Source organism: Nyctereutes procyonoides, unplaced genomic scaffold (assembly GCF_905146905.1).
Source record: "Nyctereutes procyonoides isolate TBG_1078 unplaced genomic scaffold, NYPRO_anot_genome, whole genome shotgun sequence".
Taxonomy (NCBI): domain Eukaryota; kingdom Metazoa; phylum Chordata; class Mammalia; order Carnivora; family Canidae; genus Nyctereutes; species Nyctereutes procyonoides.
In genome coordinates this window covers 57,609,350-57,631,567 of record NW_026575043.1, presented here as the reverse complement: position 1 = coordinate 57,631,567, position 22,218 = coordinate 57,609,350, and the positions used below count along the sequence as shown (strand labels likewise).

Genomic DNA, 22,218 nt, shown 5'->3' with positions numbered 1-22,218 from the left:
GATTGCAAATGAGTTTCAGGATGACAGATACCCATGACAAGCCAGAGAATACCATGCGCCTTCCTTCCAGCCCCACCCAGATGTTCCTGACCTCCCAAATCAGGGCCTGGCTGAGCTGGAACATGGAGTGGGGAGACCTGGGATCTGGTTGCTCATGGCTTAGATGAGACCACCATGCTCCTACTGACTGGGGTCCTCCTCCCAGCTGCCCTACCAGCATCTTGCTCATCCTTGGTGGTCCCTTTGCCCGGCCCGGCAGCTTTCCTCCCAGTTGGGAGTCTGATTACAAACCTGCTCTCACCTGGCTCTGCTCTTCTAGGCATATGAACGCTTTGGTGCAGCCCTTTGACCATGGTGTCACATGAGGCCATTGGTGCAGGGAGAGCCCCAGCCAGCAGGGCTCTACCTCCACCCCTGGATTTGCTTGGTTGGGCACTCACCCATAGACCCGGGTCTAGGGAGTTAGTATGGACCTCTCTGCAGAGCCCAGGCCCCCAGTCCTTTCTGGGAGGAGCCCTGTGAAACTAGCAGAGTTCAACCAGCATCCCGTATACCTAGCATTAGGAGTTTGACTAGGAAGAGAACTGAAAGTGAACCAGCCTCTCTGGGCGGCTGTTGGCTCCAAGCTGCTTCCAAAGTGCCACTCAATTCCCTCTTGAACCACTTACCCCATAATTATTCCTAGAGAGCGGAGAGAAGAGAAGGGACCCTCCTTGGCCCCCCAGCTCTGAGCCCTCTGGGAATCAGCCTACTCAAGGTCGCTGTTTGTCCTACGTCTCCCCCATTCCCACCCAAGCCAGGGGAGCCCAGACTGCGGCAGGCCTCCCCTTAGCTCCACTCACTGTGCCTGCCAGCTGGCAGGGTGAACACTGGGATCCAAGGACTGACTCACTTCTAGCTCCTAGGTATCCCACAGCTTCTTTGAGCATGTGATCACCTCTGACTGGGCTCCTCAGAAGCACCTGCCATCCTCACCCCCTTTTTTGAGGTATTTTGTTCTTTTTAAAGCATCTGTCCTTATGCTTCCTATTAATGTTAAATATCCCATAGCCTCACACTAAGTTACATGCAGACTTTTCTGCACCCAGCCAGGGTTGAGGGCTGGGTTACAGAAAAGAATGAAAAGTGCTTGCTGCTCCCCAGGAATGCCTTCCAGGAGGTGGATGCACCTGCAATCTACCGAATATAGGCCAGGAGATGGGCAGCAAACGTTCGCATGGGCCTTGGGCCAGAGCTCTGGGAGTGCCTACACTGTGAGTTGGGCCTCACGAGGTGGATAGTGTTACTGTGGAAAGAAGAACACGTGTAGTTTATTTGCTCCTGACCCCACTTAACAGCTGGGGTGGCAGCTAGCAACAGGCCTGCCTTCTGAACTTGCCACCTCCTCCATGGGGTCCTGAATAAGGTGGGATGCCTTGTGCTGTGCTTGACCAGCACTCAATATACACGCTGTTCAAGGCAACAAAAAAAAAAAAAGAGGAGGAGGAGGAGGAGGGCACTGGGGTGGCTCAGTCATTAAGCATCTGCTTTCGGCTCAGGTCATGATCCTGGGGTCCTGGGATCGAGCCCCAAGTGTCATCAGTCTTCCCACTCAGCAGGGAGTCTGCTTCTTCCTCTCCCTCTGCCCCTCCCCCTGCTCATACTCTCTCTCTCTCTCTTTCTCTCTCTCTGTTTTTCTATCTATTTCAAATAAATAAAATATTTTTTAAAAAGTTGGTCTGACTGGGAGAGAGCCTTCCGTCACCTATGAGTGCTCGGCAGCTACTTGCCTTGGAGGGAATGATCAGAAGTGGCTTGGCCAGGACCCTGGACAGCTCTGAGGCTGGTCCTTTGGTGGAGGCCAGGGAGCATTATTGGTTTTTGAGTCCTTCATCCTCACCATTCATAGGGTCTATGCTTTTTCTGCACGGCTCTTGGTAACTCAGGCCCCTCCCGTGCAGCCCCCAGACCCCATGGGATGTGTGTGTGGGGATTCCTCACTCAGCTTGTGTGGGTGGAGGTCATGGGTCAGGCCTCAGCTGCACAGGGAATTGGGCGCCTCCTGATGCCATTACCAGAGGGGAGCCAGGGGTCAGCCCTTTGTGGTGTTGACTCCAAAGTTGGAGGTGCTCAGGCTCAGAGGGAACTGGTGATAGTTGAGACCAGAATCCATTTGTTCATTCAACTCATCTTTACGGTGCAGGGAGTACAGGTGCACTGCCAGTGTGGGTCCTTGTGGCTCTGGCGCTGCTAACTGTGGTCCTTGTGACCCTGAATGGCCTGTAGTATCCATCTCTCATAAGTAACCATAAGCACTTGCTCAGTGAGTTGACTAGTGTCCCCCCAAATTCATGTCCACCCAGAACCTTAGACTGGGACCTCATTAGAAACAGGGTCTTTGCAGATGTAATTACTTAAGGGCTTCGAGATGAGATCATCTTGGGTTTAGAGCAGGCCCTAAATCCAATGACTGTTGTCCCTATAAGAGGAGGAGACAACAGAGAGAGACATGGTGAGCAAGGTCATGTGATGGTGGAGGGAGAGAGCAGAGTGATGCAGCCACAAGCTCAAGAACACCTGGGGCCCCTGGAATCTGGAGGAAGCAAGGAAGGATCCTCCCCCAGAGTCTCGGGAGAGAGCTTCTGGGAGGACATGCTGGCTTTCTGGGGCACAGCGTCTGAGGACAGCTTAGGCTCACATCACCTGAATGGGCAGAGATTTCTGTGTAGTCCCATTAGTCCCATTGAGGCCAGATAGGACCCTCCCCATCCCTGCTCCCTGTTACTGTCTCTTCTCCACTCTTGGCTTCCTGGCAGGCCAGGTAACCCATTTCAGCCCTTAGACACTCCGTGCAGCCCTCTCTCTAACCTGCATGTCTTCTTGTCACTGAGCCAACCCAAACTGCAGATGTGATCATTTCCTGGGGCCACCATAATAAGGCACCACAAACTCGGTGGGTTTCACCCAATAGAAATGTGCTCTCTCAGAGTTCTGGAGGCCAGAAGTCCAGAACCAAGGTGTCAGCAGGGCCGTGCTCCCTCCGATTCCTCTAGTGGAAGCTCCTGCCTTGCCTTTTCCAGCCTCCAGTGGCTGTCAGAGTTCCTGGGCTTATGGCTGTGTCTCTCCCATCGGTGCTTCTGTCTTCACTTTTTATAAGGACATGGTAGGACATGGCCCTTGGACGTAGGATGTACTCTAGTCCAGTATGACCTCAACGAATTATATCTGCAAAGACCCTATTTCCAAATAAAGCCATGTTCTAAGGTTCTGGGTGGACATGAATTAGCAGGGGGCCAGGGTGGGGAGGCTTCAACCCACTATACCAAGCACCAAGGCTTGGGCAGATAGTCAGCTCCACTTAGAATTTTGGAAATGGGGACCAGAGAGAAACAACTTGTCCAGGATGAGAGGGAGCTGGTCACAGAGTTGGGACTAGAATGCATGTATTTGCTCAATAAATATCAAGTACCTGCCTTGTACCAAGATGTTTTCATGCTGTGGGCAGAGTGGGCCCCAGAGTCCAGTAGATCTGGAGTTCAGGTCAGGCTCCACCACTTAGAAACTGTGTACCTCCAACAGATCACTCCGCCTCTCCGAGCACTTGCCTTGCTATCCAGACTGGGGACAGGAGCGGTACTGCACCTTCCTTGAGGGGTTTTGCCATCCCTGAAGGAGGAAGTACGTGCAAAGAAAGTACTTGGCACAACCATAACAAACGAAGCTACCGTGAGAGGCAGGAGCTTACAGAGTGTCTGGGGAATGGTCACTGCTTTCATTACAGAATCTAGGCCATATTCCAGAGACACCTTTAAAGAACGAGGGATGGCGTGTCCCCACTGACCCCATCTGTGCCCTCAGCCAGGGTCTTTCTGATTTTTTCTTCTGAAGGAGACTCAGCTGCTCTGGAAATAAAGCACTTCTTTGTATCTCAGGGGTGAGGCCGTGTTCTTGGGTGTACTGTGTGTGTACATGGGTGTGTACACTTAGTAGTGTGTGTACACTTAGGAGTGTGTGCACACGCTTATGCAGGCACACACCTGCTGTTCAGGAAGCTGACTGAAGATGGCCTTGGTGATGTCACATCACTATGGAAACAGATGCTGGGCTTAAAGTCACCAGGCCCTTGACCATGAGGCTTTCTGCATAAGCAGAAACCTGAGCTTTTGGACACGGGGAGCAACATTTGTGGCAGAGAGACACTTAGAGGTGACTCCAGGAGTTGCGTCTCTCTCTGGCAGCACCATGAGGATCCCTTTGCTACATCCTTTGCTTTGATCCCTCTAAAACCTTAGTGAATACAGACACAGGATCAGTTTCTGTTTGTTTTGTTTTATACCAACTTGATTGAGATGCAAGTGGTGCACCACCCAATTGACACATTTAAAGTGTAGAGTTTAGGGGTTTTTAGCAAATTCATAAAATTGTCAAACCATCACCACCATTTATTTTTATTTTTTTTTTAATTTTTTTTTCCATCACCACCATTTTAGAGCATTGTTATCACCCCATCCCAAGGCAACCAGTCCTCTGTTTCTATGGGTTTTCCTGTTCTGGACGTTTCATATCAGTGGAATTTTACACTTTGTGGCCTCTTGTGTTGGGCCTCTTACACATTGTTTTCAGGGCTTATCCACACTGTAGCAGATGTCAGTACTTCCTTCCTTTCTTGGGCTGAATCATAGTCCATTGTATGGATAGAATTTGTTTATCCATTTTTTTAAGAATTTTTAAAGATTTTATTTATTTATTCATGGGAGAGAGAGGGAGAGAGGCAGAGACACAGGCACAGGGAGAAGCAGGCTCCACACAGGGAGCCTGATGTGGGACTCGATCCCAGGACTCCAGGATCATGCCCTGGGCCAAAGGCAGGAGCTAAACCACTGAGCCACCCACGGATCCCCTGTTTATTCATTTTTTCAGGTCACGGGCATTTGGATTGTTTCCACCATTTGGCTCTTGTGAATAATGCTGCTGTGAGCACTCGTGTACAAGTTTCTGTGTGGACACGTTTTCCTTTACCTGGATGTATACCTAGCGGCAGAATTGCTGGGTCATATGGCAATTCTGTGTTGAGCTTCTTAAAGAACTGCTATTTTCCACAGCTGCTGGACCATTTTACATTTCCACTAGCAGTACAGGGGGGTTCCAGTTTCTCCACATCCTCACTCACACTTGTCATTGTCTGTCTGTCTACCCATCCTAGTGGGTCTGTAGTGGTATCTCATTGTAGTTTTGATTTGCCTCTCTCTAATGACTAGTGATGTTGAGCGTCTTTTCATGTGCTCGTTGACCATTTATATACTTCTTTGGAGAAACGTCTATTCAATTCCTTTGGCCTTTTTAAATTAGATTGTTTCTTTGTTGTTGAGTTGTAATAATTATTTAGTATTTTAGATACACTATTATCAGATATATATTTAAAGATTTTAATTGTTTATTTGAGAGAGAGAGCACATGAGTGAGAGCAGGAGCAGGGCAGAGGGAGAGGGAGAATCAGACTCCCTGCTGAGCAGGGAGCCGGACATGGGGCTCAATCTCAGGACCTTGGGATCATGACCTGAGCCAAAGGCAGATGCTTAACCAACTGAGCCACTCAGGCACCCCCAGATATATTTTTTATAAGAATTGTATCCCATTCTCTGGGTTGTCCTTTCACTCTCTCCATACTGTCCTTTGATGCACAAAAGTTGAAAATTTTTTATGCAATCCAGTATTTCTGGTTTTTTTTTTTTTTGGTTGCTTGTATTTTGGGTTACATGTTTAAAAAAAAAACATTATCAAATCCAAGGTCATCAAGATTTACTCCTATGTTTTCTTCTAAGAGTTATATAGCTTAAGCTCTTACAGTTAGGTTTTTGATCCATTTTAGGTCAGTCTTTATATATAATGTGAGGTAGGGATCCAACTTCATTATTTTATACGTGGGTATGCAATTGTCCCAGCAGTATATACTGGGATGTGTTGAAAAGACTTCTTTATTCTTTACCTCATTGAATGATCTCAGCACTCTGGTTGAAAATCATTACTTATAATATGTAGATATATGGGTTTATTTCTAGACTCTCAACCCTTTTCTTTAGATATATCCTATCCTGATCCTACATTTTTTAAAAAGATTTTATTTATTTCTTCATAAGAGACACAGAGAGAGAGAGAGGCAGAGATACAGACAGAGGGAGAAACAGGCTCCATGCAGGGAGCCCGATGTGGGACTCAATCCCGAGACTCCAGGATCACGCCCTGGACCAAAGGCAGGGGCTAAACCACTGAGTCACCCAGGGATCCCCCGATCCTACATTGTTTTGATTACTGTAATTTTGTAGCAAGATTTTTTTCTTTTTTTAAAGATTTTATTTATTTATTAATGAGAGATAGAGAGAGAGAGAGAGAGAGAGAGAGAGAGAGAGGGAGCACGGCAGAGACACAGAGGGAGAAGCAGGCCCCATACAGGGAGCCCGATGTGGGACTCGATCCCAGATGTCCAGGATCAGGCCCTGGGCTGAAGGTGGTGCTAAACCGCTGAGCCACCTGGGCTGCCCTTGTAGCAAGATTTTATGTAGAAAAGTGTAAATGCTCTGACTTTGTTTTGTTTCCAAGATTGTTTTGGCTATTTGAGATCCTTCACTGTTCCTTCCTGATTTTAGGATCAGTTTTTCCATATTTACCAAAAAGACCACTGGGAATTTTGAAAGGGATTGCATTGGATGTGTAGATTGCTTTGGGGAATATTGACACCTTCACAATATTAAATCTTCCAATGCATGAACATGGATGTCTTTCCATTTATTTAGATCTTTATTTTCTCTTGCCACTGTTTTATAGTTCTAGCATGTGTTTTACCACCTTGTTAAATTTATGCAATGTATTTTATGTTTAGTATGCTCTTATCAATGGAAGTGGTTTCTTAATTTCCTTTCTGCATTGGTTATGTTTGTGTGTTGATTTTGCATCCCACAACTTTGCTGAATTCATTTAGTATGTCTAACAGATTTGGGGGAATTCTTTAGGATTTTCTGTAGATTATATCATTGACAAATTGAGATGGTTCTACATATTTCTTTCCAATATGAGTGCCTCTGATTATTTCTTTTTCTTGACTGATTTCTTGGGCTAGAACCTGCAGTACAATGTTGAATAGAAGGAAGAGAGTGTTCATTGTCATCTTGTTTCTGATCTTGAGAACACTTTCAATCCTGGGACTGATGGGAGTCAGAGAGAGGAGTCTGCCTGTGGAGTACTAGTACTAGTACTAGTCGGAGGGGAACCATGGGCTGCTCAGTCTCTTGTAGGAGTGCTGGGGTGTGTGGAGTCTGGGTCTGGATTTGGGGGCATCCAGAAATGACAAAGGAGAAGCCCGCCTGATTGGCCAAAGCCCCTCCTCCTCTCAGCACCCCTGGGCCTGGTCTCTTAAGCCCCTTCCCTTTTGCAGAGTGCTCTGGCCCCAACACATCGCAAGTGCTTTTGTCCCCGCAGAAGAAGAGCCGTAACGAAACGTATGGCGAAGGCAGTGGCGTAGAGATCTTGGAGAACCGGCCGTACACGGACGGCCCCGGCGGCTCTGGGCAGTACACACACAAGGTGTACCATGTGGGCATGCACATCCCCAGCTGGTTCCGCTCCATCCTGCCCAAGGCAGCCCTGAGGGTGGTTGAGGAATCCTGGAACGCCTACCCCTATACCCGAACCAGGTGAGGCTTTCCCCACAGACCTGAGCTGTCTGGCAGGGAAGGAGCCCAGGGTGGCAAGCTCACCCTCCACACTCTAAGGAGCCCAGGCTCCTGGGGAGCTGAGCCTCCATTCCAGGAGCCTCTGTTCTCAGGGAACAGGCAGGAGAGGGGAGGGTATACCCCTAGATACCATTCTACCTGCCCCAGGGAGTCTGGGAAGGCAGGAGGCAAGCAAGGGCCACATGAGACCCCTTTACCATCTGGGAATGCTCAGGGAAGACAAACTCATGTTAAGGATCACCTGACAATGCAGGACCATTAACCAGCATTGGTTAATAAAGGATAGACCAGATATGGTACAGAGATTCCCTCCAACCCCGAGACCTTCAGCGACTGTGACATTGTTTTATTACATTCCACTTGGGAATCCAGAAAAAGAAGGTTCTTCCCTCCATGCTCCCACCCTCACCTGCCCAGCATAGCTGAGTAGAACAGATAGGGGGCTGCTCCCAGTTGGCCACCCACTTGCTATGCAGGTGGGGTCCCCATGAGTCTCCTGGGGCTTCACTCCCCCTACAAGGTGAGGACCTGGGGCTTGTCAGAGGATCTACTGAGGTTTTTTTTCTCTTCCCAGAGGCACTTTCCTCCTCTGAGCTCATCTCCAGCCAAGAGAGAGGGGCTGTGGCCTTGTTGCCAGACCTGGTGGCTTAGGGGCAGGGGGTTTGGAGGTGGCATGTCACAGAATGTTAGTCTGGATTCAGCCTGCTGGATTCACACCACATGCTTGTGGCATGTCTGTGCATCCCTCTGTCCATGCCATGCCTTACACATGTGGATGATGGCCTGGTAGCTTCCTGTCATGTCTCCCTCTTTCCCTTGAACACGTTCCTACCCCCCAGCCTGGCCTTGGCCATTCTTGGGACAAGGGGAAGGTTCCCAAGGTGGATGGGACTGGTGAATCTTGGCCTGACCACTCCAGCCCTTTCTCCCTCCCCTGCCCAGTGGGGTTCAGCAGGCCCTAGCCCGGCCTTCCCACACCCACTGCTACAAGCTGCCATTCCTGATGTTTGCTCTCCTTCCCTGCAGGTTCACTTGCCCCTTTGTGGAGAAATTCTCCATTGACATCGAAACTTTTTATAAAACGGATGCTGGAGAAAACCCTAATGTGTTCAGCCTGTCTCCTGTGGAGAAGAACCAGCTGACAATCGGTAACCTCCACCAAGGTGCTCCCACCCTGACTTGCCCTGCCCCCGTGTCCCTTGGTTCTGCCCCTAGTTTCCAGGCCCAGCAGGCTCCAGACTGGCTCCTGTCTTGGGCAGGGAGGTCAGAGTCTGGACAAGCATGAAGGCTCGAGGAGGCAGGACCAGCCTCCTTGGCCCCATGTCCCCGACATGCATCCCAAGACTAGCAGCCTTTGCCATTCAAGCCCCTTCCCTCCATGTGCCTCCCCAGAATGCACGTGTATGCATCTCAGGCTGACAGCCGTGTGTGAGTACAGTGGGCCTGTGAGAGCTGGGGCACACAGTCTGGCCTGTGTCCCCCTGATGGCAGGCAGCCTTCACTCGCCTGCCCTCCAGCTGACTCTTCCATGAGGAGACAGCCTCATTTGTTAAATCTTTTTTAAGAGAGGCCAGAAATCAGGATTTGCATGTGAAATTCTTCCAATTCCTAAATAAATTTATGCTGGCCAAACAAACCACATCTGCGGGCCATCTGCATCTCCACAGCCACTCACTGGTCTGCAGTCAGTGGGCCCCAGGCCCTGTAGAGTGAGTCACCACAGAGGCGCTCAGGCAGGTGCACAGCCATCGTTGGAGAGGTGGCTGCTAGTGCCCCGGGATCATGCTCTTAGGCAGCCTCTGATGGGCATGAAGGGCTTTCTCTGGGACCCCTCCCCTGGCCCCTTCTTCCCTCCTGCTGGATTTTGCAGGCCCTGCCGGGGTTTGAGAGCTGTATCAGTCTGCCCAGCCTGCCACAGCAAAGTACCCGGGGGGGGGGGGGGCGGCTTGTCTCACAGTCTGGAGGCCAGAAGCCCAGGTCAGGGTATCAGCGGGATCGTCTCCTTCTGGGGTCACTGAGGAGGGAAAACCTGTCCCATGCCCTTCCCCCCGCCTTCTGGTGGCTGCTGGCATTGTGTGGCGTTCCTTGACTTGGAAGCACATCACCCCAATTTCTCCTTCATCTTCATCTTCACATCTTCATCTGGGTCCCACCAGTCCCCCGTCTGTCTCCCAACACCCAGCCCTGTGGCCTTCACCACCCGTTCTTCTCAGGACCAGCTGGAGTCTGACACCTCCTGCCCATCTCCTCCCTTCTGACCTACGAGGGGTTCCTAACAGGCCAGCCCGCCCTAAAGCCACTCTCTTCTCTTCCTTCATCTTCCTTCATCCTCCCTGTGTGCTGGTCTGCGTCTGAAATTCCCCTTTTTATTAAGTACATTAGTCACAGTGGAGTAGGGCCTACCCTCATGACCTCATTTTAATTTGGTTATATCTTTAAAGGCATTATCTCCAAATAAGGTCACATTCTGAGGAAGTTGGGGGGTCAGGACTCCAACGCATGAATTTGGACATGGATGGGGGAGACGTCCTACCCACAGCAGGGTGGACGGGCCCAGCATGGTAGGGGTCCTCTGCCAGCCCAGGTCCAGCCAGCCTCAGAGGCAGCCTGAGCTCTGTGGGCTCCCTCTGAAGGCCACCTGCTGGGTGGTTCCCGAGTCTCTGTGATGGGACTCATCTGCATCCCAGCCCTGTGTGACCTCTGGCTGCCCACACAGTCCACCATGTGGTCTGCTCCGGAAAGGATATCTGCCCCTCCCCGGATGCCGCTGCCCTTGGGCTGCTCCTGACCCCTTACTGGTCTCAGTGGAGCCTACATCTGTGTCTGCAAACTCCAGCCTGGATTCAGTGCAGGCCGGCGAGCAAGGGAGACGAGACAGCCAGAGCCTGGTCAGGGCGGAGCGGCCCTCCTCCAGGTGCCAACATCCCCACACACCCAGGAAAGGGCTCTCTGAGCCTCGAACTCTATACTGGGGTTTATGTACCCCAACTGTGTCCCCCACCCTGTGCAACACACACGTGCCTTGGGAGCTGGCACAGCAGGAGGAAGCAGTGTGGGACAAGAGACGGCCCGAGTCCTTCCCAGAGTTGCTGCTAATCCTCTTCCCAGTGTTCCCCACCACACACCCAACCAGGTCCCACCAGCCCCTCATTCTGTCTCCCAACACTCAGCCCTATGGCCTCCACCACCCGTTCTTCTCAGGACCAGCTGGAGTCTGACACCTCCTGCCCGTCTCCTCCCTTCTGACCTATGAGGGGTTCCTAGCAGGCCAGCCCGCCCTAAAGCCACTATGACTTTATATAAAGCCACTGTATAAAGCCACAAGTAGACTATTGTGCCTCTTCCACCCCAGGGTATCTCTGGGCACCCAGCCTGCTGAGAAGAGCTTCCATCCCCTCCCTTCCCCACCCCCACACTCTCCGTCGGCTCCCCAAACTCTCCCATTCTGTGCTGCTGGGACCTTCTTGGCTTCACTGCTCCACTCCTGGAGCTGAAATGCCACCTTTTCTGGGAAGCTTTCATGAGCCTTCTCTTCTGTTTACCAGCCCCCACCCCCCCACCCTGCCGTCCTATCTCACGTCCTCCATGGAAATTCCATCTCTTCATGCCCCCTCAGTTCATCACCTTATTTATCTGCTTAGAGTCGTGGGAGGAGACAGGCCCTGAGGTTGGGAATGCTCAAGGCCAGAGTGGCCCAGAGCAGCACCCCAAACCCATGTCTGCTCCTATAGCATTATGAGCCCTGGAGGCCTGTGAGGATCTAGGAGTGGCAGGAACATGGGGAGGGAACTTAACAGGGGCTCTAGGGCGGAGATGGGGCAGAAGTGACCACTGGTGGACTCTCCCCACAGACTTCATCGACATCGTCAAAGACCCTGTGCCCCCCAACGAGTATAAGATGGAAGAAGACCCCAAGCTATTCCATTCGATCAAGACACAGCGGGGGCCCCTGTCTGACAATTGGATTGAGGAATACAAGCAGCAGGTGTTTCCCATAATGTGTGCCTACAAGCTCTGCAAGGTGGAGTTCCGCTATTGGGGCATGCAGTCCAAGATCGAGAGGTTCATCCATGACACGGGTGAGCTCACCTCTCCCGCTGCCTCTCTCCGTGCCTATTCGTGATTCTGTTTCCCTCTTCTTCCCTAAAGATGACCCAAAGCCCATGTGCAGCTTCCTGCGGGGCTTATCTCGATCACTTGCTAAGCACCTAGAGATGACAGGCAGTGTATGTTGGTTGTCCCCTTAAGAAGCCCGAAGGCCTGCCCCCAGACACTCTGGGCTGCATTGTGTTTAGAGTACCCAGTACAGACCCCTGAGAGGGAACAGCCCCAAGAGAAGACTCCCTGCTGCTTAGTCCCCCATGGGCTGGATGTTACAGGGGCAGAGGGTCTTGGACACCATGATGCCCTCACACCGTGGAGCCTGGCCTGGAGCAGGTGCTCAGGGAAGCAGATGAGCCAATGGGCCCAACATGGGGCTCCTCTCTCCCCTAGCACCCCCAGCTCCCTACTTGCCCCCCAGGTCATGGCATGAGATCAAGACCAAGGGCCTGGCCCAGCCCAAAGCTCAAGATTTAGGAGTGGCATCTGGGCAAACATCTTTTGATTCCAAGAACCAGGGTTTCGGTTTAGATGTGAACAGAGCCACACTATTGATAGTGTGCATCACGTGTGTCATATCAGCCCACAGTGACCGAGGATAGCCATGTCACCCCCACTTTTAGAGGAGGAAGTGGAGACCCAGTGCTGGGCCTGACCCCAGATCTCCCCTCTCAGCTGCCCAAGATCTGAGCTGACATTCTTGGAGCAGCAAACCGGGACATCTAAGCAGATGGTCTATTCAATGTGGGACCTAAGGGTGGTTTTCCTGAAGCCTCAGCCCAGGACCTTGGGGTACATAGACAGTCCTGGCTGAAGGAGGGTGCCCTCCCAGGAGCAGAGGGTGAAGGGATTTAGGAAAGATTGCTGGGGAGACAGAGTGGCCTGAGCTAGGTGGAAGGGTCACCAGAGACCAGCTTGAGGACATGACATGGCCTCACCACTTGGAAGGCTGCTCCACTTTCTCTAGGAAAGTGAAAAATGGATGCCCTGAGACCCAGTGACATCCCTCCCAGGTTTGCTCCCTGGAGAAACTCTTGTACACATTCCAGAATGTTCAGAGTAGCAAATTTATAAAAAGCCAAGTGGACAAACAATGAAAGTGAGCCAAAGGCCCAATGGCAAAAGAAGGAATAAGTAAAATGTGGTATTGCAAACAAATAAATAGCATACAGCAGCAAACCTGAAACTCACCCAAAACAGCAAGTGGCAGGAAAAGACACACAGCATGACACATAGATGTAAATGGCAACAACACGCAAACCAGCCTAACGTGTTGTGTAAGAAAACACATCTGTGTGCTACAACAGGAGAGAAAAGTAAGTGATGCAGAATTGAGGATGGACCAAGCAAGAGGAGAATGTGTCCAGGAGGGCCATCCAAGGGCTCCCTGGTTCTGGTCACGTCTGCTTCCTCCCTGGGTGAATAGGGATGATGTTCTATCTCTTCTAAATTTTTTCTTTTTTCTTTTTTTTTTTTTAAGATTTTATTCATTTATTTATTTGAGGGGAGTGCGCATAAGTGTAGGGGAGGGGCAGAGAGAGAGGTGGCAACAGTCCCCCCAAGGTCCCACACTGAGCAGGGAGCCCAAAGCGGGGTACGACCCTAGGATCATGACCTGAGCTGAAGGCGGACGCTTAACCGACTGAGCCACAGGCACCCCTCTTCTTAATGTTTACTTAACAAGCTCTATTGAGGTCTAATTTGGCATACCATGTAATTCACCCTTTGTAAGAGGACAGTTCTATAAGTGGCAGTATATTCCGAGTCATGCACACAGTTCTAGAACATTCCATCACCCCAGTCTTTTGTTCATGTTCACAGTCACCCCCACACGCCCACCCCCAGCCCAAGGCAACCCCCATCTGTCTTCTGTCCCTAAAGCTCTTTTATTATCCTTTATACCTTGAAAGTGATCTCATTTTAGTTATTTTATATGCATGATACAGTCTTCTATAACTTACTTTGTCTTATTTTGTATCTTATTTTATATGTATACATGTTCTGTTTGGAAAAAAAAAAAAAGACTAACCCACTTTGAACTAGAATTTGATTTCCATGTGGAAAATTGACAGGAAAAGTGTAATGGGGAGAAGGTTGTCAGGGAGTCCTCCTTCAGCATCCTCTGGGGCCAGAAGCCCCCAAAAATTCAATGTGGCTTCTGAGTGGGCACATTCCCTCGGGAGGCACCTCTACTCTGGTTATAGAACCACTGAGAGCTCGTGAGGCTATCTGTCAGCCAGATCCCTCATTTGCAGATGGGGAAACTGAGGCATGGAGGGGGCAGTGATTTGTCCACAGCCACACAATGGGTATAAACTTGGGGTGCCTCCCAGCCCCACACCCAGCCCTGGGGGCTAACCCTGCCCATCTCTCTTGTCTCTCTCCCTCCACCCTCCACCCCCCACCCCCCAACCCCTGTCCACCGCCACCACCTGGGGGCAGGCCTGCGGAAGGTGATGGTGAGGGCCCACCGGCAGGCCTGGTGCTGGCAGGACGAGTGGTACGGGCTCAATATGGAGAACATCCGGGAGCTGGAGAAAGAAGCGCAGCTCATGCTGTCCCGCAAGATGGCCCAGTTCAATGAAGATGATGAAGAGGCTGCCGAACTGGCCAAGGACGAAGCCAGCCAGGCCCAGGCCCCTGGGGAGCACCCCCAGCCCAGCAGTAGCAGCGGGGAGCCCCTGGCAGGCCGGGGCCTCAAGAAACAGTGGTCTACATCCTCCAAGTCCTCGCGGTCATCTAAGCGGGGAGGTGAGCACTGGGGGTCTCAGGGACAGCCCTCACCCCTGCCACTGCCAGATAATTCTGATTCCAGAAATGGACTCTTGCTTCCCAGCCTTGTGGGCCACACCTGTAGGGCATCAGAGTCATTTTGCCGGTAGGTAGCACCCCAGCTCAGAGTGAGCCCAGGGTGCCCTCCCCGCAGCAGGTACCCCCAGACTCACCTACAAGGGCCAAGTGAGACAGGCTGGCCCAGTGGGAACCCAGCTCCCAGCCTCTCCTAGGCCCCAGACAGCTACAGCTCTCAGGAGTCAGAGTTCCCAGGAGGAGACAGAGTCGGGGTAGGTCCCACCAGCACATCCAGTAGGCGTCTCTGCTGTGGTGGGAGCCAGGCTGAAGGAGAATGAAAACCTTTAGATTCTGAGAAAGGCCTTTGTTGGGAGGACTCTTGGAAAAGTGCTGTGGCTGTTTGGAAAAAAACAGGGTATGCCATGTAGAACCAGGAGTTCCGTCTGCAAATCCAGTTTCCCCATGCCAGGCTGCCCGTCTCCATGCTGAAGGGATCTGTGGCTGTGTATATGTCGATACCTTTTACGGCACTCACCTCCTGACAGAGCACTCACAACCTGCCTGTCTGCTCTGCTGCAGGAGAGTTTAAGGGACTCACTCCCGGGCAGATCCTGGTCAAATCACAGGAGCAGATCCTGGCCTGAGTGCCTGCACGTCCTGGCCTTAAACCGGATTCCCTCCTACTTCTTGTCCTCCCTGGGACACAACTACCTTGTGCCAGGTGGTCTGGGAGGGATCATCCTGAACATTCCAGGAGCTTCCACCGAGATGGGCTAGGGTCACTGTGCGCCTCACTCCTCCCTTCTCTCCCAAACCCTCCTGGCCCTGCTCCAGCACCATCAATCTCTGCTTGCTTTCTGCCTGCTGAGCCCAGCCCAGCTGGCTGGTCAGTCAACCTGTGGGTTTGCCTTCCAGCCAGCCCTTCCCGCCACAGCATCTCCGAGTGGAGGATGCAGAGTATCGCCCGGGACTCAGACGAGAGCTCAGACGACGAGTACTTCGACGCTCATGGTACGGGGCTCTTCCCAGGGGCCGGGAGGGAGGACCTGAGAGGGTCGGGTGGAGGATGAGATGGAGTCACTAGGAGTTGGGGCTTCAGGCTTACCCTGGGTATAAACTGGGCCTGGAAGGTAGGGACTGTTCTCTGGAGCACCCTCCCCCAAATGGATTTATACTCAGACGGAATCTTTGTTCCAAATGTGAGTTTATTTCCACAAGAAACTTTACAAAAACATGGCCTCTTATAGTTTTCTAAATCTGCAACGACCTTGTTTTTTTCTTGGTTAAATGGATGTCCATCTAATGTAGAAACTTTTGCATATGCAAACAAGCAAGAAATATGCAAAGCGTCCATTTTCCCACTAATCCCAAAATAAGCACAGTGAGCGTACAGCCTGCTGAATCACATGCCTTTGCTGGATAGATGTGGGTACAGTTGACCCTCGAACAACACGCGTTTGAACTGCATAGTCCACTCCCATGTGGATTTTTTTTTCCAATAAACATAGTACCATAAACGTATTTTCTCTTCCTTATGGTTTTCTTAATAACTTTATTCTCTAGCTCATCTTATTGTAAGAATACGATATATAATATATATGCATATGTGTGTGTGTGTATATATATATAACCCACAAAATATGTGTTTATTGACTCTTTATGTGTCCACTAAGGCTTCTGGCCAACATAGGCTATACTTAGTAAAGTTTTTGGGGAATCAGAAGTTTGACGTGGATTTTTGACTATGTGAGGGGATTGGCGCCCCAGCCTGTGTTGTTCAAAGGTCAGCTGCACTGAACTCTCACTTGCTTCATACCTTGGCCATTCTTCTTGGCTGGCAGACAGGTCTGTAGAGATAGGTTTCCAGCACACAGACTCAGAAGTGGGGAGAATCTTGCCCACAGGACTAAGCCGACCAGGGGCAGGCTAGAGCCCTCTCTCATGTGCAGCCATGGGCCAGAGCAGACAGAGGAGCCACCTGATTATGGTATTTTAGTTAACTGGCTGGTCCTCAAGGGGGAACCTGGCAACTCAGTGTCCAGGCAAAAGGGATCTGAGATGGGAATCGAGAGCTGCCTTCTCTACTCCAGGCCTCCCCAAGGGTGAGGAAACCTGTTTTGGGCATCCCACCCTACCCCAGCCAGGGCAAGAGGGGCATCCTCTCCTGGCTGTGAGTCCCTGACTAGAGGAAAATAGACATCTAATGTAAAACTTTAGAAAAAAAAAAAAAAAACAGGAAGAGAGAAGAATTAATGAAGCAGGAGATGCCAGAGGGGCAATGGCCGGGGAAGCACCCACCAACCTGCTGCATGGCTGGAGGAGGGACCCAGAGCCCCTACAGCTGCCTCCAGCCCAGCAGGCTAAAGTTCTCATAAAAGCAGCAAGAGGGGGCAGCCCCGGTGGCGCAGCGGTTTAGCGCCGCCTGCAGCCCAGGGTATGATCCTGGAGACCCGGGATTGAGTCCCACATCAGGCTCCCTGCATGGAGCCTGCTTCTCCCTCCGCCTGTGTCTCTGCCTCTCTCTCTCTAGCTGTGTCTCTATGAATAAATAAATAAAATCTTTAAAAAAAAAAAAAAGCAGCAAGAGGAGTAACGGGTGGAAGTGTTCACAGCAACGCTTCCATCTAGGCTGTACATCTGTCGATGCTGAAAAGAGTCAGGAACATTAGCTGATGATGGGTGGAGAAACAAAACGTGGTCCTACCATGCAGTGAAATAGGATTCAGCCATAAAAAGGAAGGAAGCATTGACACCTGCCACAGCGTGGATGGAGCTTGACAATATGGCGCTCGGTGAAAGAAGCCAGACACAAAAGACCACACATTGTTTGATCCCATTATGTGCAATGTCCAGAACAGGCAAATCCATAGAGATAGAAAGTAGATTGGTGGTCGCCAGGGACTGGGGGAGAGGCGGGTGGGGAGTGACTGCTAATGGGTACAAAGTTTCCATTCGGGGAGATGGAAATGTTCTGGAACCAGACGGAGGTGGTGGTTGTGCAGCATCGTGAATGTGCTAAATGCTACCTTAAAGTGGTTTGGATGGTGAATTTTAAGTTGTGTGAACATTATCACAAGCTTTAGAAAAGGTCAGACAGAAGCGCCAAGGGCGTCGGTCACGTGTCCGCCCTGCTAAGGAAGGGAGGGGCGAGGGGCAGAAGCAAGCATGGAAGCGAACACAGGCCAGAGAAGCGCGGGAGCCCCCAGAGTGGCCACAGCTAGGCCCCCTCAGGCCCGCAGCCAGTGGGTGCTGAAGCCCTCCTCTCTCTTCCCCAGAGGACCTGTCTGATTCAGAAGAAATATTCCCCAAGGACATCACCAAGTGGAGCTCCAATGACCTCATGGACAAAATTGAAAGTCCTGAGCCGGAGGATACACAGGGTACCTGACTTGGGGGTGGCTGGTGGGGGTGGGCTGCAGAGGCAAGGCCTCTTCTCTCTGACCCAGCTCCTGTGCAGTGCTGGGCATCCAGGGGGATTGGGAGTCCCCAGGGCACCACTTGTCAGGGTCACTGCCTCTGCCCCATTGGCCTAGCACTGCCCGGCTGCTCCTCTGCTCACGGCACCCACTGCTTCTGTGTTGCAGACGGTCTATACCGCCAGAGCGCCCCTGAATTCAGGGTGGCTTCCAGTGTGGAGCAGCTGAACATCATTGAGGTGGGTGCCCCAGGGACAGAGGCCCAGGGGCTGTGCTGCCCATGGGCCCCAGGGCTGCAGAGGGAGGGAGCTGTGGTCATGTGGGGCCGCCGAGGCAGAACATGGCACTCATTGCCACATAACTGCAGTGGCCTAGGTGCCATCAGAGAGGGGCCCCGGGCCTCCTTCCCTCCCTGCCCCGCCATCCCCCAGAACCAACAGGGATTGCAGACGGCCCCCAGAGAAGGTCTTGACCCAGCTCCACCTGTGGAAAGTGAAATGAGAAACTTGTAAATTCCAGACCAAAAAAAAGATCTTCACCTTGTACCCAGCCTTTCTGCGTTTGCTGAAGAGAATCAGATGAAAGGGGAGGAAGCGAACACCATCTAGGCAGAAGTGATGCGGCTGGCGGCCGCTGCCCCGCCAGGGACTCGCAGGGCTCTCAGTGTCCAATAAAGCTGCCTTGTAGAGCGCCTGTGTCCGCTTCGGGGGTTCTTTGCACAGAGCTCACACCCCTTGTCCTCCTCCAGCTGTGGGTGGTCAGAGCTGTTTGCACGGGGCGGGGCTGTCACACACAGTGGTCACTGTGCTGCTCTGGCCTCAAGCTGCCCAAGGTGGAGACAGCACCTTTGGGAACTTGGGACCCCTGGGGAGCCTGGAGCAGGTGCCAGGGAGAGGAAGCAGCGTCCACACCGCCCTCCCCAACTCAGGGTTTTCAGCTTTGAGGTCTGAGGTCAATGTGGGCTTTTTAGAAGGCAAACCGGGATGAGGGGAGTTGATTTGCAATTGCTGACTGATGGTGAGACAAAGCAAATGGAGCCCCCTCCCCACCTAGGGTGCACACAGCTCTGACAGCCCCCTTGGGAGGAGCAGAAGGGGCCTCGGGCTCGAAATCTGCCTCGGGATGTGTGTTGGAACCCAGCGCTGATTCTGGGGCACCGCCATCCAGAGTCAGATCCCTTGGCTTGCAATAGCCCCCAAACCGGAGCCTCCTCTCCCAGCCTTGTGGAGAGGGTACGGCTTTTTAGAGACACTGACAGGGACCCCCTGGCTCTCCAGAGCTGGCCCCACGGCTCTCAGGCCCACTGCCACATTCCACCCTCCATTGAGTCTGTTCCTGCAGGGCTCTAGTCTGAGTCTCAGGTGGGGCGAGCCCCGGTAGCAGGCATGAATGGAAGGAGAGCCATGTCTCCAGTTGGCCTCTGGGAGTCCCAGAGCAATCCCAAGCTCTAGCACTAGGTCTCAGAAGACAGGCACAGGGCTCTCACTCCCCACCCTAGCCCGTCCTGGGTTTCTGAGGGATGCTAGGCTCCCTCTGTCTAACTGAGTGATGGTGAGACTGCCCTGAGATATTCTTTCCTTGAGGCCCTCCCCAGCCTTATTGATAAGCAAGCCCTTGGGACAATGTGGCAGTTCCTCCTGGCTGCTAATCTGGGCAGCTGGTTGCCCCGCCCTGCCCTGCCCAGGAGGGCCAGTGGTGGGCAGTCCTCATGTGGAGACAGGAATCATTCCCACACTCTGCTGGGCATGTGTTCCTGCCCAGGCCCCAGGGCCCACAGCTGGCCAATGACTGGCCGCCTCTCGGGGAGGAGGCAGCCCATCTCGCCTTGGCTCCGGACCCAGTACCACCCACCAGCCTGCCGGCCTTGTTCACTGCTCAGTGGCTCCTGGGCCAGCCCATTCCCTTGCGTTTCCTGGCAGCCTCACCAGCCCCTGAGCCCAGGGCCTGTGCTGCCCACTCCTTGCCTGGACTGTGTTGACACTTGGGTGCTGCTGCTGCCCCCACCCCCCGCACACCATCCATGGCTAGGTCAGGGCTGGTTGTCCCCACATGGGCCTTCCAGATGGCCTCAGCACCTTGGTCTGTCTCCCTGGTTCCTTAGGGATAGGCCTCTGTCTTCAGCCCCTCTCTTTGTGCTCCACACGCGTGGACATGATATGGGCATGGCAGGTACTCAGCAGGGGCCTCTCTTGGTCCTAGTTCCCCTAGCCACATACCACAAGTTAAGGTGGAGAAAGACTCCTGGGGATGGGGCCACAGCCAGGGTTGGCAGGAGGACAACTGAACTGGTGGCAGAAGCTCTGGGTTCCAGTCCAGCTTGGCACTGATGTGTTGTGTAACATCAGGCAAATCTCTTGAACTCTCTGGGCCACGACCACCTCAGCTATAATGGAACAGTTCCATACCCCGTGCAAATGTGTGCAAGTCTCAGGGCTGACTTTGACCTCACATGCAGGCCTGACCGGCAGGAAGTGAAATACTGACCTCTCCCAAATTACGGGGTTTCAGACCGGCACACCTGCATTCCCTCTCTGCTCTAAGATGCTTGGAGACCTTGGTCTTGGAGAGAGTCCGGGAATAGCAGCACAGAGGGTAAAAGAGAAGCCCTGTGTGGATGGGGGGAGCTCAGAGCTGCAGGTCCAGTGCCTGGGGTCATCGCCCACCCAGGCTGAAGCTGCCTTGGGTGCAGATGCACGGAGGGCAGGCAGGCTACAGAGGCCCACGTAGGATGGCCTCGTGCCTCCTCACCAAGGCTGGAATCTGCCGCCTGGGCCCCCTGATGGGAAGTGGAATCTGTGCTTTGGAGGGTGGCTGATGGGAGCAGGGTGCTCATGGGGAGGATGAAATCACCTCGGCCTCCCCAGGGGAAGGGGTCGAGATGGCCAGCACCCGGCCCTATAGCTGAGGAACTGAAATGGGCCTTCGGAGAGGGAGCAATGGGCCAGATGGGCCTCCCTCTGGGGTGACAGGGGCCCAGCGGGGAGCTGACGCCCCGCCAACCTGCGCAGGATGAGGTCAGCCCACCCCTGGCTGCGCCGGCCTCCACAATCCACGTGTTGCTGCTGGTGCTGCATGGAGGGACCATCCTGGACACGGGCACTGGAGACCCCAGCTCCAAGCAGGGCGACGCCAACACCATTGCCACCGTGTTCGACACCGTCATGCGTGTGCATTACCCCAGTGCCCTGGGCCGCCTCTCCATCCGCCTGGTGCCCTGCCCACCCATCTGCTCCGATGCCTTCGCCCTTGTCTCCAAGTGAGTTCATGACACCCAGACCACCCACCCCTGAGGGTCAGGCCACTCCCCCAACACTGGCCCCCATCTCCATATCCATAATTACCATCCAGCCCATTCTGTCCAAAGGTGACAGAACCTACAGAGGAGGGGTCCCAGGCCCAAGACTGAGCCTCAGCTGCCCTATCTGTGATGTGGGGGTGTTGACCTGCCTTGGAGACACAAGGCCGTGCTCCCCGGCCCTCTTACCCAGGCTTCCAGGGCCTGGCCCAGAAGTGGCCTCATGAGGTTTGCCGAGTCACCCCTGAGGCTCTCAAGCGGCAGGAACTCCAGGCCTGCTGCTCTGGTTGGGGAGAGGGCCCGTTGGGCTGAGCTGAGGCTGTCTGCCCTCTCCTGATCGAGCACCCTCCCCCAGCCTCAGCCCCTACAGCCACGATGAAGGCTGTCTGTCCAGCAGCCAGGACCACATCCCCCTGGCTGCCCTGCCCCTGCTGGCCACCTCCTCACCCCAGTACCAGGAGGCGATTGCCACAGTGATTCAGCGGGCCAACCTTGCCTACGGGGACTTCATCAAGTCCCAGGAGGGCATGACCTTCAGTGGGCAGGTGAGTCGTGGGGTGGGGGAGGGAAGAAGGAAACCCTGCAGGGCAGGGGGTGATGACCCTCCCTGGCTAGCACCCCCAGCAAGCAGGGCAGGTACTCAGGCCTCTGGGGTCTCTCCCTCTCTAGATCTGCCTCATTGGGGACTGTGTGGGAGGCATCCTGGCATTCGATGCCTTATGCTACAGCAGCCAGCCAGTGTCTGAGAGTCAGAGCAGCAGCCGTCGGGGCAGTGTGGCCAGCGTGCAGGTACCAGCTTCCCACGGCCCCCAGGGCAGGGGAACTCCAGGATGAGAACTATATCAACCCTTTAGCCCCAGCAAGGGAAGGGTGGAGCACAGGTGCCCAGAGCTGACGGGGCAGGTGTGTG

The 22,218-nt window shown here is 53.1% G+C and overlaps 1 protein-coding gene across 16 annotated transcripts in view; it reads left to right on the top strand.

Moving 5' to 3' along the window:
• PITPNM2 (phosphatidylinositol transfer protein membrane associated 2) overlaps window positions 1-22,218 on the top strand; it is a 139,117-nt gene that overhangs the window by 105,461 nt on the left and 11,438 nt on the right. For 8 of the 16 annotated variants that reach the window (XR_008664027.1, XR_008664026.1, XM_055321970.1 and 5 more), the window contains 10 exons: window positions 7,453-7,667; window positions 8,733-8,869; window positions 11,558-11,785; window positions 14,250-14,558; window positions 15,513-15,608; window positions 17,873-17,977; window positions 18,182-18,252; window positions 21,022-21,269; window positions 21,664-21,853; window positions 21,978-22,097. Coding sequence is in view for 14 of the 16 variants with exons in the window: in XM_055321970.1 (XP_055177945.1) it covers window positions 7,453-7,667; window positions 8,733-8,869; window positions 11,558-11,785; window positions 14,250-14,558; window positions 15,513-15,608; window positions 17,873-17,977; window positions 18,182-18,252; window positions 21,022-21,269; window positions 21,664-21,853; window positions 21,978-22,097 (1,719 nt within the window). In the remaining 2 variants the exon portion in view is untranslated. The other 8 variants (XM_055321972.1, XM_055321968.1, XM_055321978.1 and 5 more) reach the window with 3 other exon arrangements.